At 43.8% G+C, this 26790-nt stretch overlaps 1 protein-coding gene and 1 long non-coding RNA gene across 3 annotated transcripts in view; one reads left to right on the top strand and one right to left on the bottom strand.

The window, feature by feature from the left end:
* The window catches only part of LOC135234623 (N-terminal EF-hand calcium-binding protein 1-like), a 44396-nt gene that overhangs the window by 3913 nt on the left and 13693 nt on the right, over positions 1-26790 (top strand). For both annotated transcript variants that reach the window (XM_064299423.1, XM_064299422.1), the window contains exons 2-5: positions 7090-7114; positions 17403-17511; positions 19812-19837; positions 20844-20941. In XM_064299423.1, the coding sequence (XP_064155493.1) occupies positions 7090-7114; positions 17403-17511; positions 19812-19837; positions 20844-20941 (258 nt within the window). The remainder of the gene's footprint in view (positions 1-7089; positions 7115-17402; positions 17512-19811; positions 19838-20843; positions 20942-26790) is intronic.
* LOC135234624 (uncharacterized) lies at positions 16032-20844 on the bottom strand. Its single transcript, XR_010324153.1, has 3 exons — positions 20688-20844; positions 20159-20350; positions 16032-16421 (listed from the first exon to the last, which is right to left on the bottom strand). It is a non-coding gene; the product is annotated as an uncharacterized LOC135234624 (long non-coding RNA).

Genomic DNA, 26790 nt, shown 5'->3' with positions numbered 1-26790 from the left:
AGATGATGGAACCATTTGTATGAGGGGAAGGAATGTTCCCTATGTAATTTAAAACCTCAGCAAAGCTTTACTAAAAGTGGAACAGTGGTCCTCTAATTGGCGATTTAAATAATCTGTAAGTCATGGTACATGTATTTGTCTAGAGGGATATGGATATACAGTGACTAAAGCTACAGTATATGGACGTCCATTAAATAAGAGTATCAGAATTCTAAATATCAATGATTTGCTGATAAGTATACATGGATGCATTTGGAAAAGGTTGAAACAAAATGTAAAAAAGTAATTATGAGATCGGTATCAGGACACAGCTGAGAGGCCAATAAACAATCATTAATCAACATATTCACGGCACTGATAAGATCTTCAACAGATTATGAATGTATTGTATATGCGGTAGTAGCTTTACATTATTACAAATTTGACAGAATGAGTAGAGCTTTAAGGTTTTGTATAGGTGCAATGAAGTCAGCTCTAATAATGCTATTCTAATTGAATCAGGAGGAATTCATAAGGAATTTTTGGAATTAAGAAAGAATAAACTAGCTTTGACCGACTGGATTCAATTGAAAGGTTGTGGAGAGGAAAATGATTCTAAGAAGATATTAAAAACATCTTGGGACAGATTTGATGGCGATGGATTTGGATGGAATATAAATAGAAGCAGAAGAATATGAAGTAAAGAAAATAAGAGTTTGCACATCCCAATTCAACTAGTAATGTTCCGCTGCGGTTGTTTCTTACTATTACTGTTGATATGAATATACTGGAGAAGGAGAAAGAATGGTTAGAAAGTGATGTAGGATATTTGGCAAATCAAAATGTAATAAATAACTATTATAACTCCCTATGTGCACATTGGAGCGTTTTTTCCTGAATTCCTAGTTAGTATTTGTAAAAGACTGTCCGATAAATTATCAGTATATACAGCTGAGTTTAGATACTGTAGGTTAGGTGTACACTGGTATTTCTTTTTGTACAAAATGCTAATTGTTGGTTTGTTCTCTTAACTTTACACTTTGTGATTACAAATGGGCCTTTGTGCCTTATTGGCGATGATGCACTTTTTCATTCCTGAGTCTAACTCAGAAGCTGTCCACTGGATAACAATGCTTTGGCTGATAGTCTCTGCTAAATGCTAATGCAATTACTCTTTATTGTAATGGGATAAGTGCTTTTACAATGTGCTTTTTGGCCTTGATGTCCTATGAAATTGTGGCTATTCCCTTAAAGTGCCAAGGTGTCCTTGCCCCGAGATTACATTCAAGGCCTGTTATATTTAATTAAGGCTGCAATCTCCAGTATCACTTTGGGAGATCACAGCCAAGCATATGCTCTGCTCCAAAGCATGCAGTGCCAAGCCCTGCTTCTGACCACTCTCCCAATTTGCAGGTATGGTTTGCTGGTGTGTGGTGTGACATCGGCATCCTGGTTAACTGAAACGCTCCCATCCCTGGGCAATGCTATTGTGGGGACAACAGTGATTCCCCCAGACAATTCTTATTGGTGGGCAGTGGCATGGATGGGGGACGATGGGGGAGTGAATGAGGCTACAACATACATTTAAAAAATTCACCGTGGTAATTAATTAAAGAGCGCGTGTTCAATGCGCAGGCTTGTACCGAATCGACAGTGACACCAGCTCATCGGTGTGCATGCTGCTCAGGAAAAAGACAGCCGAAATTAAGAAACGATAGTGAATCCAGGTCCTTGCACAACTGCGCACGCTCCGTGGAACTTATCGGGCGCTGAATCACCCCTGGCTGTCTCCAAGGACTGGATGTTCAGTTCTTATGGAGCTTTGCTTTTATTTTCCACACTGCTGCTGCAGGAAGCGTCTCACTATTGCTACTGCTTTTGTCAATTTTTCTTATATTGACCTACATATTTGCCAGATGAGTGTTGCCACCAAGAAGGAAGCTACTGTAAACAAGGAAGTGGGTTGAATCGTTGCTATGGTAACTGGTAACACACAAGCGCACACATGCACACACACACACACACACACATAGACACATGCACACACAAACACATGTACAGACACACACGCACATGCACAAACACACGCACACACACAGACACACACACATACACATAGTCACACTCACGTGCTCACACGCTCAGACACACAACACACAAACACACGCACACACATAGACACACACACACACACAAAGACACATGTACAGATGCACACACAGACACACACACACACACTCAAACACACACGTACACACAAAGACATACATACTGACACGCGCACACACACACACACACACACATACACAGACACACACATTTTCATAGTCACGCACACGCACAGACACACCAAACAAACACACACACACACACACCCACACTGCAGTTCATCGGTTAAGCACAGACACTGCCCTGTGGGGCTGGGTACCAGTCTGAACTGGCATGGTACTGATTTGATACCACACCCATCCACAAACAGGAAGTGTCCTCACAAGACGAGCCACCCAACAACTTTGACAACAATAACAACGACTATCACCAGAATAATAGTATAGATCTACAGGTCAGGTGTGTTGATATATTTTCATGCAACTCAGCATGATGTCAGAACATTAGTTGTTTCTACTTTTTCACACTGATACAAGCTCAGTGGCACTTGGATGAATCTATGAAAGGTTTTTTCTCCATTATTAATTTAAAGGTTCCATGAATTGTTTTGGATTTAAGCTCGAAGGCATCAACTATGGCAATAAATTAGTCTTGGATCTAAAAAAAATGTTTTCAGTACTAATGCCAATTCATACTGCGTGCTAAGCGACAGCTCTAGTCTAGCTATTTTGATTGAAGGTGTGCCAGAAAGCATAATATTAGTATCATGGAGTGTCACTGATATCAGTATATTGAGCTCTTAATGTTATGACCTTGCTCAATGCTGCTTCTAACATTGTTGGTTGCTATGCAACTTTAGAGAAGCCTTCTAAAGACTTCTGTACTGCGTCAGATATCTGGTTCTTAGATTATCACCTTTGACAATGGCAAGCTTGTGTCTGTTCTCTATCGCTGATACCCCCTCCGCAAACATCAAATGGAACATCCTTGTAGCAATCAGAGTCATGCTGAGGAGTCTGTTTTTCTCCCCTTCCCTGTGACATACAAACCTGGGGTGTCCTGGAGTTTTCTCTACCTTGAAAGTTTTATAACTTCATCACTTCCTTGAGGGAACACAGGACATCCAGAGATCAGCGTGACCAGAGAATGCTGCACAACGGCCACGTTCCTTTTAATTTTAAGTGTGAAAGCAATCTGTGACATTTAATTGAAACCATTGATTGAAAATGTTAATGTCTGTATAGATAATGGATGTTGAGGCTGGATAACTGAAAGCATAATTAATGAAACATTTGTCAGAGCAATTCTAATTTCAAGCGGAAACCAATGGCATACAATTTGGTTTTGTTGTGTGGAGGTGGAGATTACAACTGCAGGCTTTGACAATTATCTGTCCACAAATACCCCATCTGTTGTTGGAAGCAGAAGTAAACTTGGCGGATAGAAAATCGAAATTACAAAAAAAAAAGAATAAAACCTGAATTGAACATGAGCCTACATCTTTGGCTTCTTGTCCTTGGTGACGATCCTTGCTTGTATGATTGTCATTTCTCAGTTTGCCAAACAAAGTGAATTTGCTAAATGAAATGAAAACAGTCAAGTAAAATAAAAGAAATAACTGGGAAACAACCATATGAGAGTATTTTTCTTTAAAAAAAAAAAACAAAAAAAAAAAACAATACTGTAAAAAACAAAGAGATGTAGGAACTGCTCCTGACCTCATTTTAAGAACACAGCTGTAAATATATGGCGTTTGCGGTGTGGTGTAAATGGTTGGTCTCACGTGGATTCCTTATCCCTTTCCCTCCTTCCTGGGTATATTAATAGCAGTGCGTCTCACACGCCACCTCTTTAGCCTTATTTATGCAGCTTGGCACCAGACAGGAAGCAGAGAGTGCCTGGAGCCCACGCCAGCCTCTCCTCTCCACGCCCGGGAGGCTGCTATCCGGGATTTGATAAGACCACGGAGTGGGGGGGGGGAGACTGACAGGAATCGCCACGGTGACGCCTCGTGCTCCGCGTGCTGATGCCCGCTGCATCTGGCCCGGACCGATCCGGGCTCACGAACCGCGCCGGCAGCGACTGATGGATGCCTTCCAAAAGGTTCATTAGCACAGCGTCAGGGAACGCAAGGTGCCTTTCTCTCCCTCTCTCTCTCTCTCTCTCCCTCTCTCTCCCTCTCTCTCCCTCTCTCTCTTCCTCTCTCCCTCTCTCTCTCTCCCTCTCTCTCCCTCTCTCCCTCTCTCTCTCTCCCTCTCTCTTTTCCTCTCTCCCTCTCCCTCTCTCTCCCTCTCTCTCCTCTCTCTCCTTCTCTCTCTCTCCTTCTCTCTCTCTCACTCGTCCTCTCTCTCTCTCTCTCTCTCTCTCTCTCTCTCTCTCTCTCTCTCTCTCCCTCTCACACGCTCTCTCGCTCTTCTCCAGATCGATGCCCTTTGTTTTCCGCGTTGTCTCGGCGGTGTTCTTCCTCCCGCGCCTCGAGCCCGAGTCCCGTTCCTCGTTCGTTTGATGCCGTCTCACCGCGCCCGCCCGCCTCCTCGCAATCCGGCTTCAAAGGAACTTTAAGGATAATTAGGCGTGCGCGCTCCCACCGCTCTTAAGGCTGGCAGGTTTGCGTGGCGACTGAATGATAAACAGCCCTTTCGGACAGGTATACTGGGAGAGAGACCTTCAAACCGCACAGATGACATGGAGCGGATGGGATATTCATCTCGCTCATCTTTCTTGGGTAAAGGCTGCCAATCAGCCTGCCCGGGAAGTCACTGCAGTTTCTTAGAGTGCGATAACAACCCTGGTACACTGCTGATGTGCAAGACTACGCTGTTCCTATGGTTACAAAACTGTCCAAGACTCAGCACACGTGCAATAAAATTACAGTGCTTAGCAATGTTAAATCAAAGCCTCTTTCTAAACTGAAAAAAAAATCAAAACACCATTTGTGAGCTATTATGAACCAACAAACACACACACAGTGCACACACATGCGGCTGCAAACACATGAACACACACGCACAAAGATATATATATATATATATACTTACACAGTGCAGTCTGTAAGTGTATGGACATTGACAAACTGCCCCCCATACTCAGGTGCCTATACACCAGTGCCATCGCAAGACATTGTATCCTTGTTGGCTGCATCTACCAAAATAGATAGAAGCGCTCAAGGCTGATCGCAGAAGGGCAATGAGATGCCTGGAGTAGCAGCACTGGATGAGTGTGATGGTGAAGACAAGCAGCCTGGCACCCTGAGTAGACCCAATCCCACGTGATGTAGGCATACTGGGCTGAGAGTGTGGAGGCGCTGGTCAGGATCCGCATGGTTTGTTCAGCCAGGTTGACCTCCACCTGATCTCGTTTCAGATGGCGTGCGATATCCTAGATAAATCTTTGGACCAGTTCCAATAGTCAGTGATAGCCTTGTGCTCGATGTACTGATAACGCACCACTCAGTGTGCGACACCTGGATAGCATTAGCAAAGCAATGGACAGCTTGTACATGTGGTGTCATTCACAGAAACAGGTCGCAGTGTGTTACACATACAGATAATATATCAAGCAGTTTCATGGCAGCAGAAGCGTGTTGTGAACTGAGCGCTGTCACCTGACTGTCACATAACCAGTGATATGATCCTGCCTGATGGCTTTGTTCTTTACTGTATAAAGGGAAAAGTCGCATAGAAACCAATTCATCCTTGACATTTACACGCAGTGTAACGGTTGTTAGGAATTCATATTAGCAGATGTCTGATCAGGACAGGTAGGAATACATCATCGCAGAGAGGCCACACGAGCCAGGCGCATCCACGTCTACCAAGATAGACAGCGATCCGTGAGCACAGAGTGAAGGTTAAAACATTATTTTTGGAGTCACATCACTGAAATAAAATTAAATTAATCAAGTTCCAGTTCAGCTGTTTGACGTATCTGAAGGATTTTTTACAGAGCCACACTACTGGCAGAAAGAGGCTACAGTCATTCATTCGTAGTCTCCTTCTATGCACAACTGTGCACAGAGGAAAGATTAAAACATCATTTTGGAGTCAGATAGCGCAGATATTGTTAAATTAATCCTGTTCCATTAGCACTACACAAATTCTTTCACCGCCCAAATACTTCCACTGTTTGATGTGTCTGAGGGGGATTGTAGTACAGAGCCAAATCAAGAAAAAAAAGTCTTTGTCCAAAACATTATGGAGATCACAGCATACACACACTATATATATATATATATATATATATATATATATATATATATATATATATATACACACACACTCACATGCACACAAATATACAGTATGCACACACACATACACACACAACACACATTATATATGCACACACAAATAAACACACACACAAGTCTTTGAAAGGAACGGATCTGCACCACAGTGCTCACATACCTTATTTTGGACACTATAACAGTAACCACAGGGCTTTACGAATCCCAGAGAATCCATCACAAGGGAATAGATCTGGAAGCGGATTACATCTTCTCATCCTGCCATACATGAGCATAAATAGGCCATCGCAGGGATTCTTTCAGCACAATGCTGGCACTAAACCCTCATAGAACATTCTGTGGCTTTTTCAGGACCAATCCAATTCGACGTGCTTTATTGGCATGACAAATCTATGGATCGAAGTATTGGAGCTGGAATCCTTTTTATCTCTTCAAAAATTCATATTCTGTGATGCGCATATAGTTTTAATTTCATTTGTGAGAGTGAAGAAATATAGAATTTCTAAGACTTTTCATACATCATACATGTCTGTAAATACACATTATTTTTCATTGCATGTACTGTGAACAAATGTATAATGTAATGTACTAAACAGGACAGGACCATACCAACAAGATATTTTTATTATAGAAGATAGAGAGGAAGTAAAAAAGATCTTGCTATAAATTCAGCAGATTGCATGCATACCTGCTCATTTTTGGTAATGCTCTTCTTGATTAATAGCATGTAAGTAATGTCATTTTTTTTCTTACAGATATTTCGCCGTGCAGACAAAAATGGTGAGTAAAAAAATCTGTTCTTTTTGTTTCACCAAAATGAGATTAATGCTTTCTCTCATACTACTGTAATGATGCAGTCCTGGTAGTTTAGCACAAATGTCTCTTAAGTTATCAATTGAAAGGACTGAAAGTCTGATGAAATCTGATGCCAAGTGTAACTCTGAAGCTAATGAGCTGTGTGTAAACGTTTGGCGCTTGGTGGACAGCCATTTTGGAACTGATAAACTTTTAACATCTCAAACGCTAATGAGCGCGATAACAGCTTCCCATTCCTATTTACCACCATGTAGATAATTGGCCTACATTCTTGATGAGGGGGCCCTTAATTGCTGTCTTTCCTTGGCCCGATTCAAAGCTACATCTGGTTTAAAAAAAAAAAGAGATAAAATACGTTAAGCTGAGCAGCTACTTCTCCGTTTGTGGGAGGCTGCCGGAAACAAGAGCCAGTCAGTTCCTCAGAAGAAGAAGCATCCAGGCCCTGCCTCCGCACGCTGTGACCTAAGAGCGGCTCGGACGTGAGCCCACGCCGACAGCGCGGCGCTCAGCGCGGAGGACGAGAGGCCGCGCTCGCATAACGAGCGGTGGGGCGGGCAGCGGGTCAGGGTTAGGGTTGCCTGGAGACGTCCGTCCCGCGGCGCTGCGCTTTAGCAGTTAGCGGCCCTGCAGTTAGCCTGGCTGGGACGCGTTAAGCCACACGGCTGAGACCGAAAGAGAGGGCACACTCTCGTGTGAGCGTGCGACCCTTCCACACATCGGCGGTGTTTGCAGCTCTACTTCACGTGAATGTATGTGAATGAGGATGTATTTCGATGAGGTGCTGGATGTCAGGTGTCCCCTGACATCCAGCACCTCATCCAAGATTATGTCGGTTGTAGACAGAGCAGCACGGCTGGTTAGTACAGACAGCTGCCGGATTATCAGAATGAATCTCTGCTGCTTTGCTGTTCCCTGCCTGGTGAATGACAGCTGTGTGATAACGGGCTAGTCGCCCTGTTCAGAGAGGCAGAGAGAACCGTAACCCAGCTGTTTGTGCCCTCATTGGTACCATTTTGATGATCTTGGTGTATTTGCTGACCTTTGCTCGTGCAAAGGTCAACCATGATGAAATTTTTGGCTTCATCTTTTTCATAGTTTGCTGCTCCTCCTCATTGGAAGCTGTTAAGTCTAAACACGGCTGGACATGGACCTGTTGACCTTTTACCTGATTTTGATTGTTAACTTAAGTCAAAGCAGTGGAAAAATGTTATTTCTCACAGATGTTTTTAAAAAATTTGGAATACTCAATCAAATTTGGCGGCTTGTTTCATCACTGCGACATCCTCAGCCAATTGGGAGGAACGCAGACAGGCACGAGCTCTCCTCCGGAGTGCATTCTGTCCACCGGCGCTTCTTATAAAAGCATGTGCCCCTAGCTGCGCTGTGTGGTCAGTGCGTCAGGGGACAAGGCAACAGTGCGTCAGAGGACAGGGTATCAGTGTGACAGTGCGTCAGAGGACAGGGCATCAGTGCGTCAGGGGACAGGGCTTCTGTGCGTCAGTGAGTCAGGGGACAGGGAGTCAGTGCGTCAGAGGACGGGGTATCAACGCGTCAGAGGACAGGACGTCAATGCGTCAGTGTGTTAGAGCACGTCTCCGCCATTTCCAGCCCAAGTCCTGAAAGAAAGGCTATCCTGAAGTGTGAGCTCACAGTCCTGCTTACACGTCCTGCATAAATAAACCGTTAAAGGCTGTTTACGTGTGAGAAACATAGTATTAAACAATATGGAAGATTATGCTTCATGTTTCTGTTTTTATACATTGTGAAAACATTTAAGTAGTGCCGTGCTAATCGTTAGGGGGATTGGGGGGGGGGGGGGTCTCAGAATCAGGCTGTCTTTGTCAGAGTGAGGCCACTATGTAAGAGCTGATGTGATTATAGATTCCCCTCAGCATTACGCAGTCCCAGGGTTCCCAAGGGGCTCGGAATCATTGCCGAGCTCTCCACTGCTGGCAGTCACATGACTCGCCCTAGGCTAACCGAACGCTCTCGGATCTATATTTCCTTGTGAAAACAAAGAAATATCGAAGACCCTTCTCAAATCCTGTTCTGCCGTTTTCCCTCGGTTCGTCAGTCACATGGCCTCCTCCGGCACGTGGCCGTCCATGGAATGTCCCGTCTTCCTTGTGGACAGCTTGACTACTCGCTATGGCGTTTCATTATGTAAGCCAACTGTGTTTCCTGGGGAAATGCCATCGTGACAGACGTGACAAACAATCTCCGACATGTACAGAGACGGGCACATTCGCGTCTATGTTTTTTTTTTTTTTTTGGAGAATTTTCTAGAATCGTCCCGTCCGCTCGGCTACTCTGGCCTGTCAACAGCGTGCCGGTGGTGGAGAAGCGAGAGCTGATATTAAAACATGGAAAGGGATCGTTTTTATTTTAATGTGAACTTTTTTTTTTGTTTGGCTCGTTTGGCGCCGTCAAACAGGGTCAGCCAGCGGGGGGCGTCCTTTGGTGTCGCCGCGTGATGCGGCCTGACAGCAGGGCTGTGGGGCCCCCCGTCGGTGCACCCCCTAAGTGTGGGGGGACAGTGCGAGCAGGTGTCGCCGTCTGACCTCAAATCCAAAGTGCGCCCGTCCCCCGCGAGCGGTAAGACCGCCGTGACAGCCGAGCGCCAGCAGGGGGGGGCTGCTCAGTTTGTGACCTATGACCTCCAAGGCAACCAATCAGAAAGGTTGTGCTGCGCACACCAAGGACAAAAGAGTGACAGTGCGTGTAAGCCTCACATGGACACCTGACAAAAGAGTGTAGGTCCACGGTCCATGTTTTTTTGTGTTGCATGTGTCCAAACAATGGCGGTGTGCGATTTCCACGTGCGGTACGGGATCGGAGTTGGGGGGGGGGTGGTTACAGGAAAGCATTTGTGTGAGGCCCTTCCAAAATGTCACCTTCAAAACCGCCTTAAAGGAAGGTCAGTCTCTGTGCTGCTTCCAATTAGGCGTACTTTCGATTTCCACGTTCTTGTCTTCATTGTTCTCTGGCTCAGTCGGCGTGACAACAGGCAGGGAAGAATGGCGTGCATTCAGCTGCCTTGGATCAATGCTCGGCCATGCCTTTTCAGGCTGATGTCTGCACAGTGAAGGACACAGAGACATATTTATACCTGCGAGACATCAGAAATGAAAAACAGAAAAATTCATGAACAAAAAACACAGTCTCCAGTCTCAGACAGTTTTCATCGAAAAAAACAAAATCTGCGCATTTTCACATTTTACCCAAACATGGGACTGGGACCTGATCTGTTTTATTCCCACTGACATACTTGGGTCAAATGCTCATCCGGAAGACTGTTCCTCTTGATGATTTAAAAAAAGCGAAAAACTCTCCTGCAGATCCCTGCAGCAGTGCCATAAAAACCGTACCAAACAGGAACAAGGCAATTCACTCTGACCATGATATGATTTATATCCCAATACAGGATTTAAAATTTGATATTCACACTATACGACATCCCCCAAATGCGTTGAATGAAGGAAAATAAGCAACCCTTAATTCACATTTTTTAAATTTATTTATCAAATATGACATGAAATCACTGCAATATCAAAATATGTCAAAAAGGTAAATAAATATCAAAAAGGGTAAATACATTTTCTTTTTCAGTGAACTAGCTGTATCATACTGCAGATTATAAAAAAGATAAACATCAAATTCTAATAACCATCAGCTACAACCAGTAGTGGACATCAGCAAGTTGGTCTTAAAGGCCTTTCATATATGACCATGTCAAATTTTTTAATAAGAAAATTTTGAATGTCCACATTCTCTCCCAGCAGCTGTGACCTCTGCGCTGTCGCAATACCCTCAGCCATTGAAAACACTGGCTCACTGGGTGCAGAGGGAACAGGGAGAGAATGGTATGACTAGAAAAAAGGACCGAGCATTGGGTACTTGGCAGCATTTTCTCTCCACCAATCTAGAGGACTGCTGTCGGGAGGAATGCAAGGCTCAGTGCTGTACTGCATCTCCCTCTGAACTCCCATCTGATATGTCCCTGGCTCAGTAACAGTGAAAGTACCACCCTGCAGATCCTCCAGTACAGTCTTCTTTGGAGGAAAAACCATCTGTTCAGGCGCTTCCTTCCGTGCTTCTGCACCCTGTGCAGTTGTCACGCTCCTAGCTGTGGCACCCTCTAGTCCACCCTACTCACTTCTCTTCTTCACTGGCAGGAGTCCAAACAATGTAACAGTGGGAAATATTATATATTTACTGTACTACCAAACACACACACACACACACACACACACACACAAACACACATATGCACACACACACACACACACAACATTATTATTATTATTATAGTACCACACACAGGCTGAATCTTACAGTAAAATACATAGGTCTGTAGTATATAGACTGAAATGAGAATAGTTTCATTCTTTAAATAAATAAATAAATAAAGTAAAAAGGCTGCTTAACTGCTGCTTGTAATGTAGGTGAATTGCCTTTTCTGTTAGTCTTGCATACACTGCCATGCGGTGCTGCTCAAACCAACTGTGGTACAGTATCAAACTAAATCTAGGATCCAGTGCAGTCACCAGCAAAAGGTATTCCTAATCATCTCCCTATCTGCGCGAGATTTCCCTGAGGATCGCACTCTTGACGCGTGTCCGTGCTGGAGAGTCGCTCGCATCCTGTTCCACGGTCTCTTCAATCACCCTTTCATCGGTGCGATCGGTGACGCTGTGGGCAGGTTTTCATCGCGGCGAACTCCAGCAGCTGTTTTCATCGCTTTTAATAACAGGGCTCAGCACTACGTCTGTGCGTCAGACGACAATGCGACGGTTTTGCCCTTCTCCGCTCTCGCTCGGGACTGCTGCTTGCTGTTCCAGGTATCGGTCAACGTGTAGAGTGAATTTGTGGCTAATCATGCTGCGATGGACCAAATACGCCATCAATTTGTTGGGTGCTAGCTGGTATATGACAGTTGATCGTGGTGCTTTTGTCAACAGTCTTTGACTCATTCTCATAACTGATTGGAAGCCAAAAAACTGCCAGATGAGGGACTTATAGAACAGAAGCGTCTAATGGGAGAAGGGCCTAATCCAGGCCACTGTTGGACCTGACAGCAAAAAACAGAGCAGTCACAGATTATGAAACTGGAGTAAAGCGTATGGCGTCTGGACACAAAACCAGAATCCAGGGCACAACTTTACATCATAAGGCAAGGTATCTAGGCTAGTGAATGCTGCCGAGGTAATTCTGAACAGGCTTATGTAGCAGGAGCTGGTTTTTGTAGTAGAAATTCCAAAAGGAGGGAAGGGTTGGGTGCAGGTGTGTGTGTGTTGTGTCTGTGTGTGTGAGTAAGTGTGTTAATGATGATGAGCTGCAGCTTTTTTGTTTAGCACACCATTTATTTGCCAGAATGTTTGGTACAAACTTAAAACAGGTTGCACTCTTTCTCTTATTGTTTGTGCCCATAATATTCTCTGAGTTTCTGCTTTTAACACCATTGCAGTCTGTGTAAGTTGCCAACCCAATTGGTGGGACCGCTGCTTAGTGGATTTGGACGGATAAGTACATTACATAAAACTCAATATTGTCCTGATTATAGTGGTCATAAAATGTCTGGTTTTGTTTCTTATGCGTTAAAGAATGCATTCTTCTGTACAGGACATGGAATCTACATTTAGGTTTTATTTTTTTATCAAGTTTTCTCTTACTAGGTTTTTTTGCAGTCCTTATTAGGGATGTGCGGATCGATACTGAAGTCTTGATACTTCGATCCTTACGTTTCATTTTCGAGAATCAATCATCACATAAAATCTTGACCAGTAATTTTAATATCAATTTTTTTATGACACTGAATGTGTATCTGATGCTGAAAATGGAAAATATTTAATGTTGTAATGACAACCTCTCAAATCAACTAGAGTGAAGACAACTCAGTAATTACAACCTCTGAAATCAACCTCTTACAACCTCTTGAATTTAAAATGTTATTCGTACTTGTGCTAATGCTAATGTTCTGGTGGGGAGGGTCAGTGCTTGTCCTTCTAACCAACAGATGAGTGGATTCAGGATGATGCTGGACTGCCTTTACTTTACTTTTAAGAAGTGAACTTGCAGTCTATGGCCAAATCCTGAAATATAAAACTCAAAAAAGGCAAGAAACTCACTTGCAGAGAACCACCATGTTCTGTCATACACTATATGATCTGGATACCCCTTGGTGTGGGGTTGTTTTTCATGGTTTGGGCTTGGCCCCTTACTTCCAGGGAAGGCTAATCTTAATGCTACAGCATACAATCACATTCTAGACTATTCTGTGCTTCCCCAACAGTTTGGGGAAGGCCTACACAGGGCCTTGACCTCAACCCCATCCAACATCTTTGGTATCAGTTGGAAAGTCAATTGCAAGCCAGGCCTAATCACAGGCTCGGTGCCAAACCTCACTAATGCTGTTCTGGCTGAATAGAAACAAATCCATGCGGCAATGCTCCAACATCTAGTATGAAGCCTTCCCAGAAGAGTTGAGGTTCTTATAGCAGAAAAGGGTGGACCATCACAATATTAATGCCCATAATTTTGGATGAGATGTTGGGTGTCCACATACTTTTGGCCATGTAGTGTATTTCTACAGGAAACATATAACAGATAACTACATCAGAATTTGCAGTGGAATCTAGGACAGGGAATTAAGCTTGCTAACATTCATGACAGAATTAGCAAGAAGAATTGCCGTTAGCTAGCTACAGGAATACCCTGTCCTAGATTCTAAATTATTGCTACATCTAATGCTACTAGTCTTGGTAAATTATGTGAATGCAGCATACATTAACATTGTTCTATATTGCCCATTGCATGTATTGTATGTAGGTATGCAGTTCTCTGTTATATTGTTCCCAGAAGAAATATGACACCATGTTCCGTGGAAGTTGGTGGGAATGGTCAGAAATATTATGGATTCGGGAGGGAATGGGATTAGAAACAATAATGTATGTCCTTTTGTTATGTATTTATAAAATGTGGACATAAAGAATACAAATGTACATGTGTGTATGTGTGTGTGTACACACTCCCACACTTTTTTCCCTCATATGAGCCTGACACCCCAGGGGTGCGTGTTGTTTTGCTGAAATGTGTTGGTTCTTTGAGGGGTGCTACTGGAGGGTGACACCGTCTCTCCAGGGGGCCTGGGCTGGCATAGCAGAAGAGGAAATCGCATCAATCCACAGCCAGCCTGCCTGCCCACCCCCCTCCCCTCCCCACCTGTCAGAGCCCGTCTGGACTGAGCAGCGGGGTATAACCAACATGAACATGGAGATATGACACATGCGAGTGCTGTGTATGAATCATTTATGTATGTATGTTAGGTGCTGAGGACTTTCCATATTGCCGCCCATAATATTTACAAGCGCGTGTGTATGCAGGGAGAAGGCTGCTAGGTGCTGTGGCTGCATCAGCGTCTTAGATTGAAGGAAAATGGATATCCGCACACTGGATTACAGCTCCCAATATTTTATTGACTAAAAAGCAAAGCAACTTTTCAACCCAACAGGTCATCATCAGATTTTGCTTTGCTTTTTTTTGCTTTTTAGTCAATAAAATGTCGGGAGCTGTAATCCGGTGTGCGGATGTCCATTTTCCTTCAATCTTCACATGTACTTTTATCCTGCACCTGGCCAAATAACTGGTTTGATGTGCACACAGCTACTCGACTGTGCATCAGCGTCTTAGACATGAGGCAGGAGCCTTGCTCTCAGATGAAGGAGCGAAGCAGAAAAAAAAGCCTTTGAGATATGGCAGAGTGAACACGGGTGAAAAGTTCTCACGGAACAGAGTCTCCAGTTGATGGGCTGATGGCATGCGGTTACCATAGAGACGAGTCTGCTGGTATTGTTTGTGTCGGTTCTCTTTCAAAAAGGATAATATAACTGGGGTACGGCCAGCACACATCCATCTGGTCCCCTGAAAGAAAAAAGCAAGATGTTCATCCATAAAAAATAAAATAAAATGTTCTTGGTGATGCCCTCCCCAACCTTTTTGATATAAATGTGGTTAGAACTGTGTTAATCCCTTTAGTCATTCTATTGTATAAGGTGTGAACATGTAGAAGTGAAAGAGAAGTGTGTTGCTGGCTCTTTCATATTATTAAATTATGCTATTTATGCAATGCCGTCTGATTATTTAACTTTGAGCATACTGTTTTTTGATTAATTTCTTGCTGCAACCAGCACCTTTTTTACTAAGAAACATATCTATATAATATTCCATTTATATAATTTTACACCTGAATATATGTTCCACATGCAAGGAAAGAATAAAAAAATGTAGCAGTTGAAAAATGTGTTGGATTATGTGTTGGATGAGCCTTTTAACCGCATGCCTGCTGCAAGTTCGCAGAATCAGCAGTTTTATAAATACGTACAGTATTTTAAAATAAATTTCTAAATATTATGAATTATTTATTCATTTAGACTGGTTTCTTTTGGGTACAGCCTAAGGACAGATAATTGTACCGCGAATTATAAGGTTAAAAAATTAGTAACTGTCATACACATATTGAAAACCGTCTTTGTAGTCATTTAGCTAAAATGCTATGCTGTTTCTATTCTATGCATTCGGTAATCAACAAAACAAACAGATCGCAGACAGCAATCATATACCCACTGCAACTGGAGGTAAAGAAAAGTCTAAGACACTTTCTTTCCCATTAGTAACTGACTGAAATATGAGAGAGAATGATCTGTTTGCCGTCAGAGATGGTGGCCACCGCAGTGTCTCGATTAAGGGACACTCAACCACATCAATCTGTGTTTTCCTTCTTTGTCAGCTGTGAAGCTTTATTTATTTTATTTAAAAAAGAAAAGAAAAACCCTGCAGCAATGGTTGCCCATGACAACAGGATTTAATTTTTTTCTCTTCTGAAGACAAAATCCGAGACAGTGGCTCAAAAAAAAAGAAGAAGAAAAAAGACGGGCAAAATCGGGTAATAACACGCTGATTTAATTTAATGGAAAAGCCTCGGAGTTAAATAAGTCATTTTCAGCCGCATTTTCCCGTGATCGGCCAGCAGAGAGAGACTGGAGGAAGAAGAGGCGGTGTGTGGGCTTTGATCTCTGCAGACGCATTCTGTGCGCGCGTTAGGGGACGTTTTGTGCTCGCTCCAGAACGGGCCGTTTTCCCGCAGAGCCCCGTCCCGCTCGGACTGCTGCACGTTCCGCTTATCTTAAATTCAGATCCAGGCATTTGAAATTCAGATCGATCCCGGAGGCGGCCCGGCCCGTTCGTCCGCAATTGATGAAACCGCGAGGCTTGCCTACGGAGCAAAAAAAAAAAAAAAAGAGATTACTTTGCACATGGCCAGTTGCGCGACAAATTGGCCTTGTTCCTGCTGGCTTTCCACAGTCTTCTCGATGTGACATCAGCTCCAGAGGCTTCACTATGGGGGTGCGGACCGTACCGGGTGACACCATCAGAGGGGGGTGACACCGAAATGACTGGCAATAATTTTGTTTGTGCATTGTTTTGTGCAGCGACGAGTTGAATTTCTCCGAAGCAGTTTACTGCCGGTTGATTTAATTAGCGGTATTAATGTGACGAGAAGCGCTTTGTCGTTTGAATGCATAACACGCAATTCCCGGAGCCCACACCCGCCAGCCCTCCCGTCAACGAACTTCCAACAGCACGTACACCCCCCCCCACCCCCCCCGGTCACCAACACCGGGTGTCACCAACCCTAGTGACGCCACTCATCAGCTCCTCTTTCATAATGTCCAACACCGACAGAGCTGACAGTTTCCCTGAAGCAAGCACTTATGCAGTTGGGCCCAGCTCTTTAAGAGCATCCTGCACCTTTCAGATTAAATACACACTATCCGATTTCTTATTTTAGATTAGTTTAATGCGCTGATAGACTCTGGTTGAGAGCTTTTGCAAGCCAGTGGGCATTTTGAAATGTGCTTTGCACTTGGCAATAATCATTCGCTTTGTGTTTTTTTCCAGTCAGTACAGACATTGGTAACATACAGCACTTGAGCATTTTTATTTGCAAAAATCTAATAAAACACTGTTAGCTACAATTGAACACTCAAGTCTGATGAGAAGCGTTTTGTTTTGACGGACATGCAGACAGCGGGATGAATTCTGTGCTATGGTGGGTTTCCTGCTGGTAAAATCTCTCTTTTCTTTTAGGCGGTAAGAAAAAGCACGTGGCGCATGTGTGTCGCACCTCATTACCGGAGCTCTGGCCGTTTCTGATCTCTCTAACCCCGACCCCTGATCCCCTCTCTCGTTCCAGACGACGGGAAGCTCTCCTTCGACGAGTTCAAGATGCATTTCGCCGACGGCATCCTCAGCAGCGAGCAGCTGGAGGAGCTGTTCCACTCCATAGACAGGCACCAGACTGAGTAAGCGATCCGCGCCCCTGGCTCACGCTCTCTTACAGCCCACACCATAGCGCGTGACCAGCGCACGATGCAGGAGCAACAGTCTCTCACATCCGTCTATCAACGCCAAGGGCAGTGCATTCGGTCCACTGTTAGGAAGGCAATCTCTGCAGACCCTTAGCACTTATTCATATGAAATAAGCAATAGAATACAGATGTAGCAATTCTCAAAGATAGGAGCATGAACAGACAGACCTGCAGACTGTAAGAGACATACAAAGTGAGATAAGTAAACAAACAGACAGACTTAGACTCCCACAGATGCACAGGCATGCAAAAACGCATACACATTAGCATATGAGCTAATTAGCATATTAAGGTACTGTTCTTGTGCATAGATTGGCCCCACAGTCAAGTATCTGTTAAGGCACTGTTCTAATGTATGGATGGGCCTCATGGTCTGCTATCTATTAAAACACGGTTACAGGTGGTTTTGTGGCTGCAAACTTTTTTTGCTGGATGAGCCAGACCTTCAAAAAAAGAAATTTCACATCCCGTCCTAAAGGAGTTGGTGACACTTGCCACTCTATGCGAGCTGCGTCCGGATATACGTTTTCATGTTTTTAAATGCATCTCCTGTTGAGCTTCGTCTCCATTTACAGAGGGAGGGATGCAAACAGCGGTTAATATTATACACTGTGGTTCCCTGGGTAGATAAAACAGTCACACATTTGTTCATCAAGTATTTGACTTGATGGGAGCATGATTCAGATACGATATTTATGTCAGTGTACCACGACTGATTCACCAAAATTGTCATTCCCCCTCCCTGGCATTTACTGCATCTGTTGGCGTCTAAGTCACATCTGTAAGCAGTGTAACCAAACTGGTATAATCACCTTGTTCAGAATCAATGAATGTAGCCATGTTGTTTTTGAGTGACTGATCATTGGCCATGAGAATAGATGGGAGAGGCAGCTTGCCCTTTCATGTTAGACGCCTCAGCCATCGCTCTACTCCTCCCCATTTACCGTGCTTCCTTCTTCAGGAAGAAGAGCTACTCCAATCTGGTGTCACTCCAGCTCCCCTTGCGGTCCTGCAGCTCATACAGAGTATCTCCGGCAACACTTCACTGAACTCATTAACTGTCACTGTTAACCGTATGAATGTGGTTGAGAACAGCGATGGCTGCATCATCACTGCACTCAATCTACTCAATTAGGTTTACCTCCAGAGAGGAGCTGTCATATGACTGGGCTATGAGTTATGGCTCCAGGAGATGAGTTGACCTCTATTTGTGTGTGTGGGTAGGACCAGGAGGCAGGGCTGAGAGGGAGGGGGGCATGTTCAATTCAACCCCAAAGTGAAAAGCTGTGGTGATACCTTCAGAAAAACTGGATACGTGTACATGCTTCCGTTTATGCATTTGTGTGTGTGTAATCTATGTGTGTGCGCACGTGGGAGTATTTAAATTCAATCAGTGAGTGTGTGTGCGCATGTGGTTAGTAGTACAGCGGTGTGTGTGTGTGTGTGTGTGTGTGTGTACACGTGGGGCAGGAGGAGGTGGGCAAGCTGTTCAGCGCAGCAGTGAGTCAGTAGAGGCATGCTGTCTAGTCAGAGTCGGCTCCCAGCACATCTGTCGTTACTGGCACGCTCTCAGGCAAATGCAAGCCACTGCATTCTGGGACATAAACTGGAAGCTCCCAAACTCCCCCTTTCATCAGACTGTAAACAGCGCAAGAACTTTCTGCAGCTCTGAGCTACTCATTCCTTTTACCATTTTCATCAGTCTTTTACCTGGGGACAGGTGAGGCGTGGGAGGTTTTGTGTTGACCTAGTTGCTCAATCTGCTGGGGAATACAGTGAGATATTGTCAAATGTGGTTTCCTTGTCCTTGAAAAAACGTGCAGCACTCGGTATTGTCAATTGTAAATCTTCTAAGTAAACCAACCCCCAACCCCCTGAAAAAATTTTTTTCTTTTTTTTTGAAGATGCTATCATGTTTTTTCTAAGAGAGCCTCTATTGTCAAATATTCTACAGCCCACAGGAGCAATTACCCAAGTAATAGATACCTAATTACAGCACTGCACCAGCTGAGCCATGGTCCAATCACGCAACGGTTCATATTCCTCTGGCAGAAACAGCCTTTGTTTACCCAGGTTTACCGCCTCTGTCTCCACGTGCCCAGATTCAATTTGTATCCCACTGCGGATGTGACAGTCTGCCCCAGATTACTTGTGATGAGCAACCTTCTCCTTGCTTTGATGAGTTCCCTTCCACACCTTTCATTCAATTAAGACTTTTCTTTTTTTTCTTTCAGCAACATGGACACAGAGAAATTGTCAGGTAAGTTTCTTTACAATGTCTAAATGGGTTTTTTATTATTCATTTCATGTACCTGCAAACTAAAAATGTTATCCCCCCAGTCACATATGCTGATGGCTCCTTTCTGCTCCAGCACTGCAGGTGCACGCCGGCGCTGCTGGCCTTGATACAGCTGCTGCCTTTTAAAAATCGATTTCATTTAACAGGCACTAGCGGTGTTATGTCAATGCTGGTAACTGCCCACGGCCTCACCTCAAACACACTCCAGCCTCCCGTTTAGATTGTGGGGGATTTGATTAAAAGGAGCAACAGTTGAAACAAATAACAATTGACGGCAATTACCTCTTTACTGTGCTCCCAACTCCACCACAAAGTTTTCTTGCGCATGTTGCTGACTTAAGGAAGTTGTTTGAAGTAACAGTTCCTTGTCATCACAATTGCTGTATTTCAAGTATTTCCATGAATGGTGAAATTTGTCTTTGGCATTTGTCTTTGCTCAAGTTTTGCATACCAACATTATTCAACAATGCATCCCTAAACGTAAAAATAAGGGGAGAACAGGAATGACTCGTTATTGGTCAATATCAAATTCTGCAGATTTTTCATGCAATTCCAGTGGTCTAATCTCTCTGCCTCGTCCAGCCTTTTCCATGAAATTAAACAGCATCCATTTCAATCTCTGTGCCCATTGGCTAAGCAGATGATTTGCCTCAGGTTCTCATGGGTAATTGAAGTCAGAAACATGTTTCAATCACGTGCTGGCAGCATCAAATTATTCATGACCCCAAAAATATATATTCTATTACCTGGCTCACAGTGGGACACAGTGGCACAGGTTACTGACAGGTTAATAAATCCAATCATCTCTTACCTGTTTTCCAAACCCCAAAGGAATTTCTTTTAATCTTTTGTTTTTGGATTGTGTCACAGCTGTCAGTGGAACCTATTGTTTGGAATTCTGAGAAAATGTTTTTTTTGTCCAGTGTTTTGCAGCACACTGATGCTGTATTCATCCCTCTGTCTCTAGAGTACTTCTCTGAGCACCTGGGGGAGTACCTGAATGTCCTCTCAGCTTTGGAAAAGCTTAACTTCGCCATCCTGAAGGCCATGGGCAAGACTAAGGAGGTGAGGGTCAAGTGTGGGTGAATTGTGGGAGGTTTTGATTGACCTAGTACCCATCCATCCACCAATCTGATCAGTCAACCAACCAAACAACTAAGCAATCAGTTAACCAATCAAGTAAACAACTAATCAATGAAGCAAGCAATGAGCTTAATTACCAACCACATAACTGACAGTAAGTCAAGCAATCAACCATTCAATCAACCAATCAGCCAACCAAACTAAAATGCCTGATAAATAACCGATCTATCAAACAACCAATCAATCAGTCAGCCGATAAGCTAAACAACAAAAGAGCTAACCAATCAAACACACAACCTTGCTGGCAACATAAGGAAGCAGGGACATAATCAATCAATCAAGCAACTAACACATCAATCCATCATCCAGCTCATTAATCAACCAGTCAACTAACACTGTTGTAAAATCCAGTTTGAGCTGGTAGCTGGTCACCAGCTTGGCCTCAATGTCAATGATTTGGAACAAAATGTGTCTGGGGAGAGGTGGTACATCTTGCATCCTAAAGTGGGCCGCAAAGCCAGTATGTCACTGTATGAGTGGCCTAAATTATAATCCCTTAGTGAGTACCACAGTATCCTACAGTAGTTGAGGAATATATGCTGCCCTACATTCTTAATCAAAAGTTGATGGTACTGTGTCTATTAGATAAATCTTAAAACTATGACAATGATTTTTTTTAAATTCTTTGTTGTCACCTAATAAATTGAGAGATTTTTTTATGCCTAATGTCTTGGTAGCCGCAATTTATTCACATTTATTTACACTGTAAACAAGTTTCTTCTTTTAATTCTGATTCTGGGCTACACATTTCGCCATGCAAGCAAGCACGCAACACACCTTGGGTAGCTCTTCATGTTCACAGTCACATAAATGACCAATAAACAATGCCTTTTCACTCGTATGTGCAATTCAATACAGCAGCAATCAATACACCAATGGACTAATCAATAAATAAAGCCTTTTTACTTAAATCTACAATCTGTTAGTCTGTGCTGGGGGGACGTTAGCCTGTGCTGTGGTCCTTAGCCGTGGCGTCTGAGCGTGACCGGCTTGCGTGACCTTCCCAGATGCCAAAGCCAAGGACCGCAGGGTTCCACATGTATTGATGCTTCAATCACTCTTGATGGCTCTGCAGTGTCTCTCACCCTTTATCTTGCAGTGCACCTTGATGGTGGCACTTTTATGATGGTTGCCTTTTCGGTCTCTAGGCCTTGGGTTGCACCCTGAAATACACTTTGCTAACTCACTTTGGCAGACAACCTCTGCCAGATGACTACATTGTAAATCGTAAGCACACGGCTTGAATCTGATCACAGAAATGATTACATACTGTAACAGGTTCCGATGGTTATCTCCCTGCTAACCACTCAGTCCATAATTGTTGAACGCACAGAGGTTTTATTTTGATATACAAAACAGAACACACACCAAAGGAATAGGGAGCAGATGTTCAGAGCAGCTCCCGTGTGCATCTCTCCTCCCAGCCCTGGATCTCACTGCAGGCAGAGCAGATAAAGTGTTACCAATAATCATGTCTACAGCTGCAGTTGCAGGCCAGCTAATCCACTCCCTCTGCACCTGCAGATGGTGAAACATTAGACATCATTCACCTTGCGATAATCAACACAGACGCGCACAGACCCATCCTGCTTAGACATGAGCACAATGGAGCTTCTCCTTGATCTCCTTGATTCTTCTGTTGCTCCCATCTCTAATATAGCCTCCAATTCAGGCTGCACAATTTTATTTTTGCGTTCAGGCAATCTGTACAGACGAGAACGCACCATCTTCCCTGGAGATGTTTCAATATGGTGGCGAATGAGATTTGTGCACCCTGGCAGGGGAGAACACGTCTGCAAAGTGCTTCTGCAGTCAAGACACATCTGCTTTCTGACACAGGTAGAGATGGTCATCAAAAAGGACTGGGGTAGAATTGGCTGGTTTTGTCACCCGTGGACCAAACTAAATTCTCTCAATTACTACGGTAACAATAAAAAGAGGAGCCAGCTCTCTCCACACTTGTGGGAGGTTGGTATATCTGCGTTGCTCCACCCCTGTCAGGCCATACAACTTTATAGTCAACATCCCCTACTCGCCGTGTGACCACAAAGGGCCCTTGAGTTATTTGGAGGTAGAGGAATAGAGTAATACAAATTGTTTATCTCCCGCAATTTGTCTCAGCTGAGCTGCTTTATTATATGCATGCTGTTGTTGTGCCTGTGCCTGCAGCAAATTATCCTGTGACAAGTGTCCTGCTTTGTTCGCAGGTCCAGAACGTACTGAAATTCATCTTTACTTGTGGACCTTCCTCCCAGCTTTCTTTAATTAGGTCCAACACATCGCGTGGCCACCTAGAAAAAAGTCATTCAAAGGGAGAAAATCCCATGGAGGCCTGGGGAACCTTATGCATTGCAAACAATAGTAAAGGGTTCAGCCACTTATCCCAATTACAGCTATCTTCCAGGACAAACTGCTGAATCATTGTTTTTAAAATGTTATTAAATCTGTCTGCCAAACTGTCAGTTTGAGGGTGGTAGACCGAGGTTCTAATTGATTTAATTCCCAACAAGACGTATTCGCGTAATGTGCATGACATGAACAAAGTGCCTTGATTGTTTAGAATCTCTTTTGGGATTGCAACCCGGGAGACTATTTGGAACTGTTCTTGTACAACACTCTCAGCCTCCATGCTACACAGTGGCACTGCTTCCAGGTGTTGCATTGCATAGTCCACTAAAACTAATACAAAACGATGCCCATGTGCACTTTGGTATAATGGCCCGATAAGTTCCATCTCCACCCATTCAAACAGGACCTTCATTAATGGTAATGGGCACAGTGATGCTTTTGGAGTGGCTGCGGAGTTAACTAATTGACGTTCTGGACAAAATGCTCATCACTTCCCATGCACACACCTTATTGACACCCACAATGCTTCCACCAATGACTTAGCCACCGCTATCTCATCCAGACTCCAGGAACCCCAAATGACGAGACCGCAAGAAACGGTCCAATATGTTACAATTTGGTAGCCAATGCGCACACACTTCCTGTTACTTTCAACGTTATTATCAATAATCAGAAACCCAATATGTCGGTCACTCCCATAGAATGTAACCACCAATAACTTCCCACCATGTCGTCAACCACACGGCTTCAGAACAGAATTCTTCACAGATTAGAGACCCTTATTCATTAGAAGTAATTAAAACGCCTTTTACTCCTTATTATAAACTTCTGAAACTCCTCTCAGTGAGCCTTCTCTCATTACATTACATTTATTTGGCAGACGCTTTTATCCACTCTTAAGTATGCCATAGATTGACTTGTTTTTGCCCAATTTTCTTTTCTATTTCCACCGCAAAGCATCTTTGTGACAGTGTCTCTATAAAAAGCACCATTCAAATAAAAATTTAATTGGATTGAATTTTTAGGCAAATTGATTTCTGAAAAGGGAATAGCAACAAATCAAGCTACTTTCCTGGGCTGGAAGAAACATTGTATCCAATGAGATTTTCAGCGTTTAGTGATTTTTGGGGCCAAGAGCTCCTGACCGCAGTTACCACTGCCAGCTACTTCTCCCGTGCTCCTCCCAAAGAGAAAAGGAGAGCCTAGATTCAGCCTTGTCATGTGCTGCCTAGCTGTGGCTCCTGTTCTCACTTGGCAGCCACAGCTGATAGTTTTGACTCACTGCTCCTAAATATCCTCCCAGCTCCATTAGCAAAGGGAATATAATGAGCAATAGATATATATGCATATAAGAATTATGATGTCATAATAAGTTAATTAACATATGACGTCACCTGGGATTTTTTTTAGCTACGCGTCTTAAGCTGAGCAGCTGCTTTCTCTCAGAAAGGGTTAGAAAAATACTGAATACTGAATAGTGGGGTGTTGGGATCATAGTAGATGGTGCAGTGCATTCTGGGATATGGTTTAAGCCATTCACAATGATTATGTGCTCTATGTCTCCCTCATGCTAAAACAAGGTAAAAGGAAACGGAAATTTCCATCTAAGCAATTTGATTACGACTTCAAGCAGTCAGCTTGAAGTGTTTTTTTGTTGTTGTTGATTTTTTCACACTAGATGGTTGATGTGCATGAAATATACTTTGAGGAACATGATGAAATTTGAGATGGCATATTTTTAATTCAGATATTAATAACCCATTTTACAGGAGCTGGAGATGTGCCGTTAAATGTCACATAGGTTCAATTTGGGGGAGGGGGGGCGGGCGGACATGTCAAAGATGACGAATGCTCTGACAGTCAGACAGTGTTTCTGACAGTCTTAGTCTATTTTTGAGGTGTGGTAATGAGTTGAAAAGGTGGCACACGAAACATTGCTAATTGTAATTTTATAATATGTGAGTATTAGACTTGCAGGGATTTCTCATGGCATGAGAAGGACAGGACTTGGTTGCGCGATCAGTGTGTGTCCTTCTAGTCGGTGGTTTCATTATGCATTTGCGTGGGCAAAGTAAGTCTCTCTGGAAGATGTCTTATTAAATGACCTTGATAAAGATATCAGTGATAATCATGCTCAGCATCAACAACATCAAAATCATCCTTACTTTGACTGCAGTTATCACCAGCAGCAGCAGCAGCAGCAGCAGCATCATCCGAATGCGTAACCGCCACCATCTGCCTCACGTCATTGTCATAAGATCTCCACGAGAACCTGAGGTGTAGCTGCAGGGCCGTGACATTGCCGCTCCCCAGACTTGCCCTTGTGACATCGTGCGTTTGCGCCATCCCGCACCGAGGCTGTGTTTGCGTCACTCGCGATACGAGCGACGTTGTGTGGAGGTCACCCCGCAGCGAGAGCAGGTGCAAACCCGCCATGGCATGACAATGACAGCATTTACACCCCCTCCCCCCCCCCACCCTGAGCTCAGCGACCTTGTCACATATCTTGAGGGGACGTAAGGGCGCAGGCTCACAGCACACCCGTTTATTCCGCTCCTCTAAATATCGCTGCTCTTCCGTGCTGTTCCACGGCTGTTCCTTGGCGCTCAGCGGCTGTTCTTTTGCTCTCGGTTGCTGCTCAGAAGAGCTGAAACGTCAGTTCGGTTCCGGGCGGTTTTATTCCCCGCTTTTTCTGCACCACCAGCAGCTCCGCTGAGGACTGAGTGATGGCACACGAGAGAGAAAAAAAGGAAAGAAATGACGGAAAAGCAGCCCGCGTGCGTCACGGCACGCTCTGCTCGTATGCATCCGTGTGCGGACGATACGTTTGTGACAAAAGATCACCGCGAACGCGAAATACAGCAGCGTAAGAATGCCCTTTAAAATGCGCTCTGGCCTTATCGGTCTGTAACAGATAAGGAATCTAGTGTTTAAAGCTGCAGAAGGCTGGGCCTCCCAGCCAGCAGGACAGGCACAGGCCTGTGATGAATAGGTTTGCTCAACGCTGGAGATGTGTAAAACATGCTGATTCTGCATCCAAATCAAAAAATACGAAAGCTACAGGATGATTCATAAAATGTGCTGAAGTTGAGTAGACAGTAATGACTAGCATTCATATACCAACAAATGTAGGGTCTACTCAGATAATGGACTAAATGTGGGTTTGTGTAATAGACTGTTTAATCTGTTTAATACTTGGAGCAGAAAATAAATGAAACAGAAATAAATTTTAAAAGCCTACAGAGAAGCACTGATAAGAAAAAATACACTTCAGCATATAATGTTGCAATCCTGAAATTGCTCTGTACATCAACTGAATAAAAGATACAACAATGACCTGTCAGAACCTAAAATTACTAAATGTTTATTCCCTTATAGGTCTGTCCGGCTTATAAAAAAGAGAGAGAGAAAAAGAGAGAAAA

Source organism: Anguilla rostrata, chromosome 11, assembly GCF_018555375.3.
Source record: "Anguilla rostrata isolate EN2019 chromosome 11, ASM1855537v3, whole genome shotgun sequence".
Lineage (NCBI taxonomy): Eukaryota > Metazoa > Chordata > Actinopteri > Anguilliformes > Anguillidae > Anguilla > Anguilla rostrata.
Note: the sequence above shows the minus strand (reverse complement) of the source record. Positions and strands in the feature narration are given on the sequence as shown.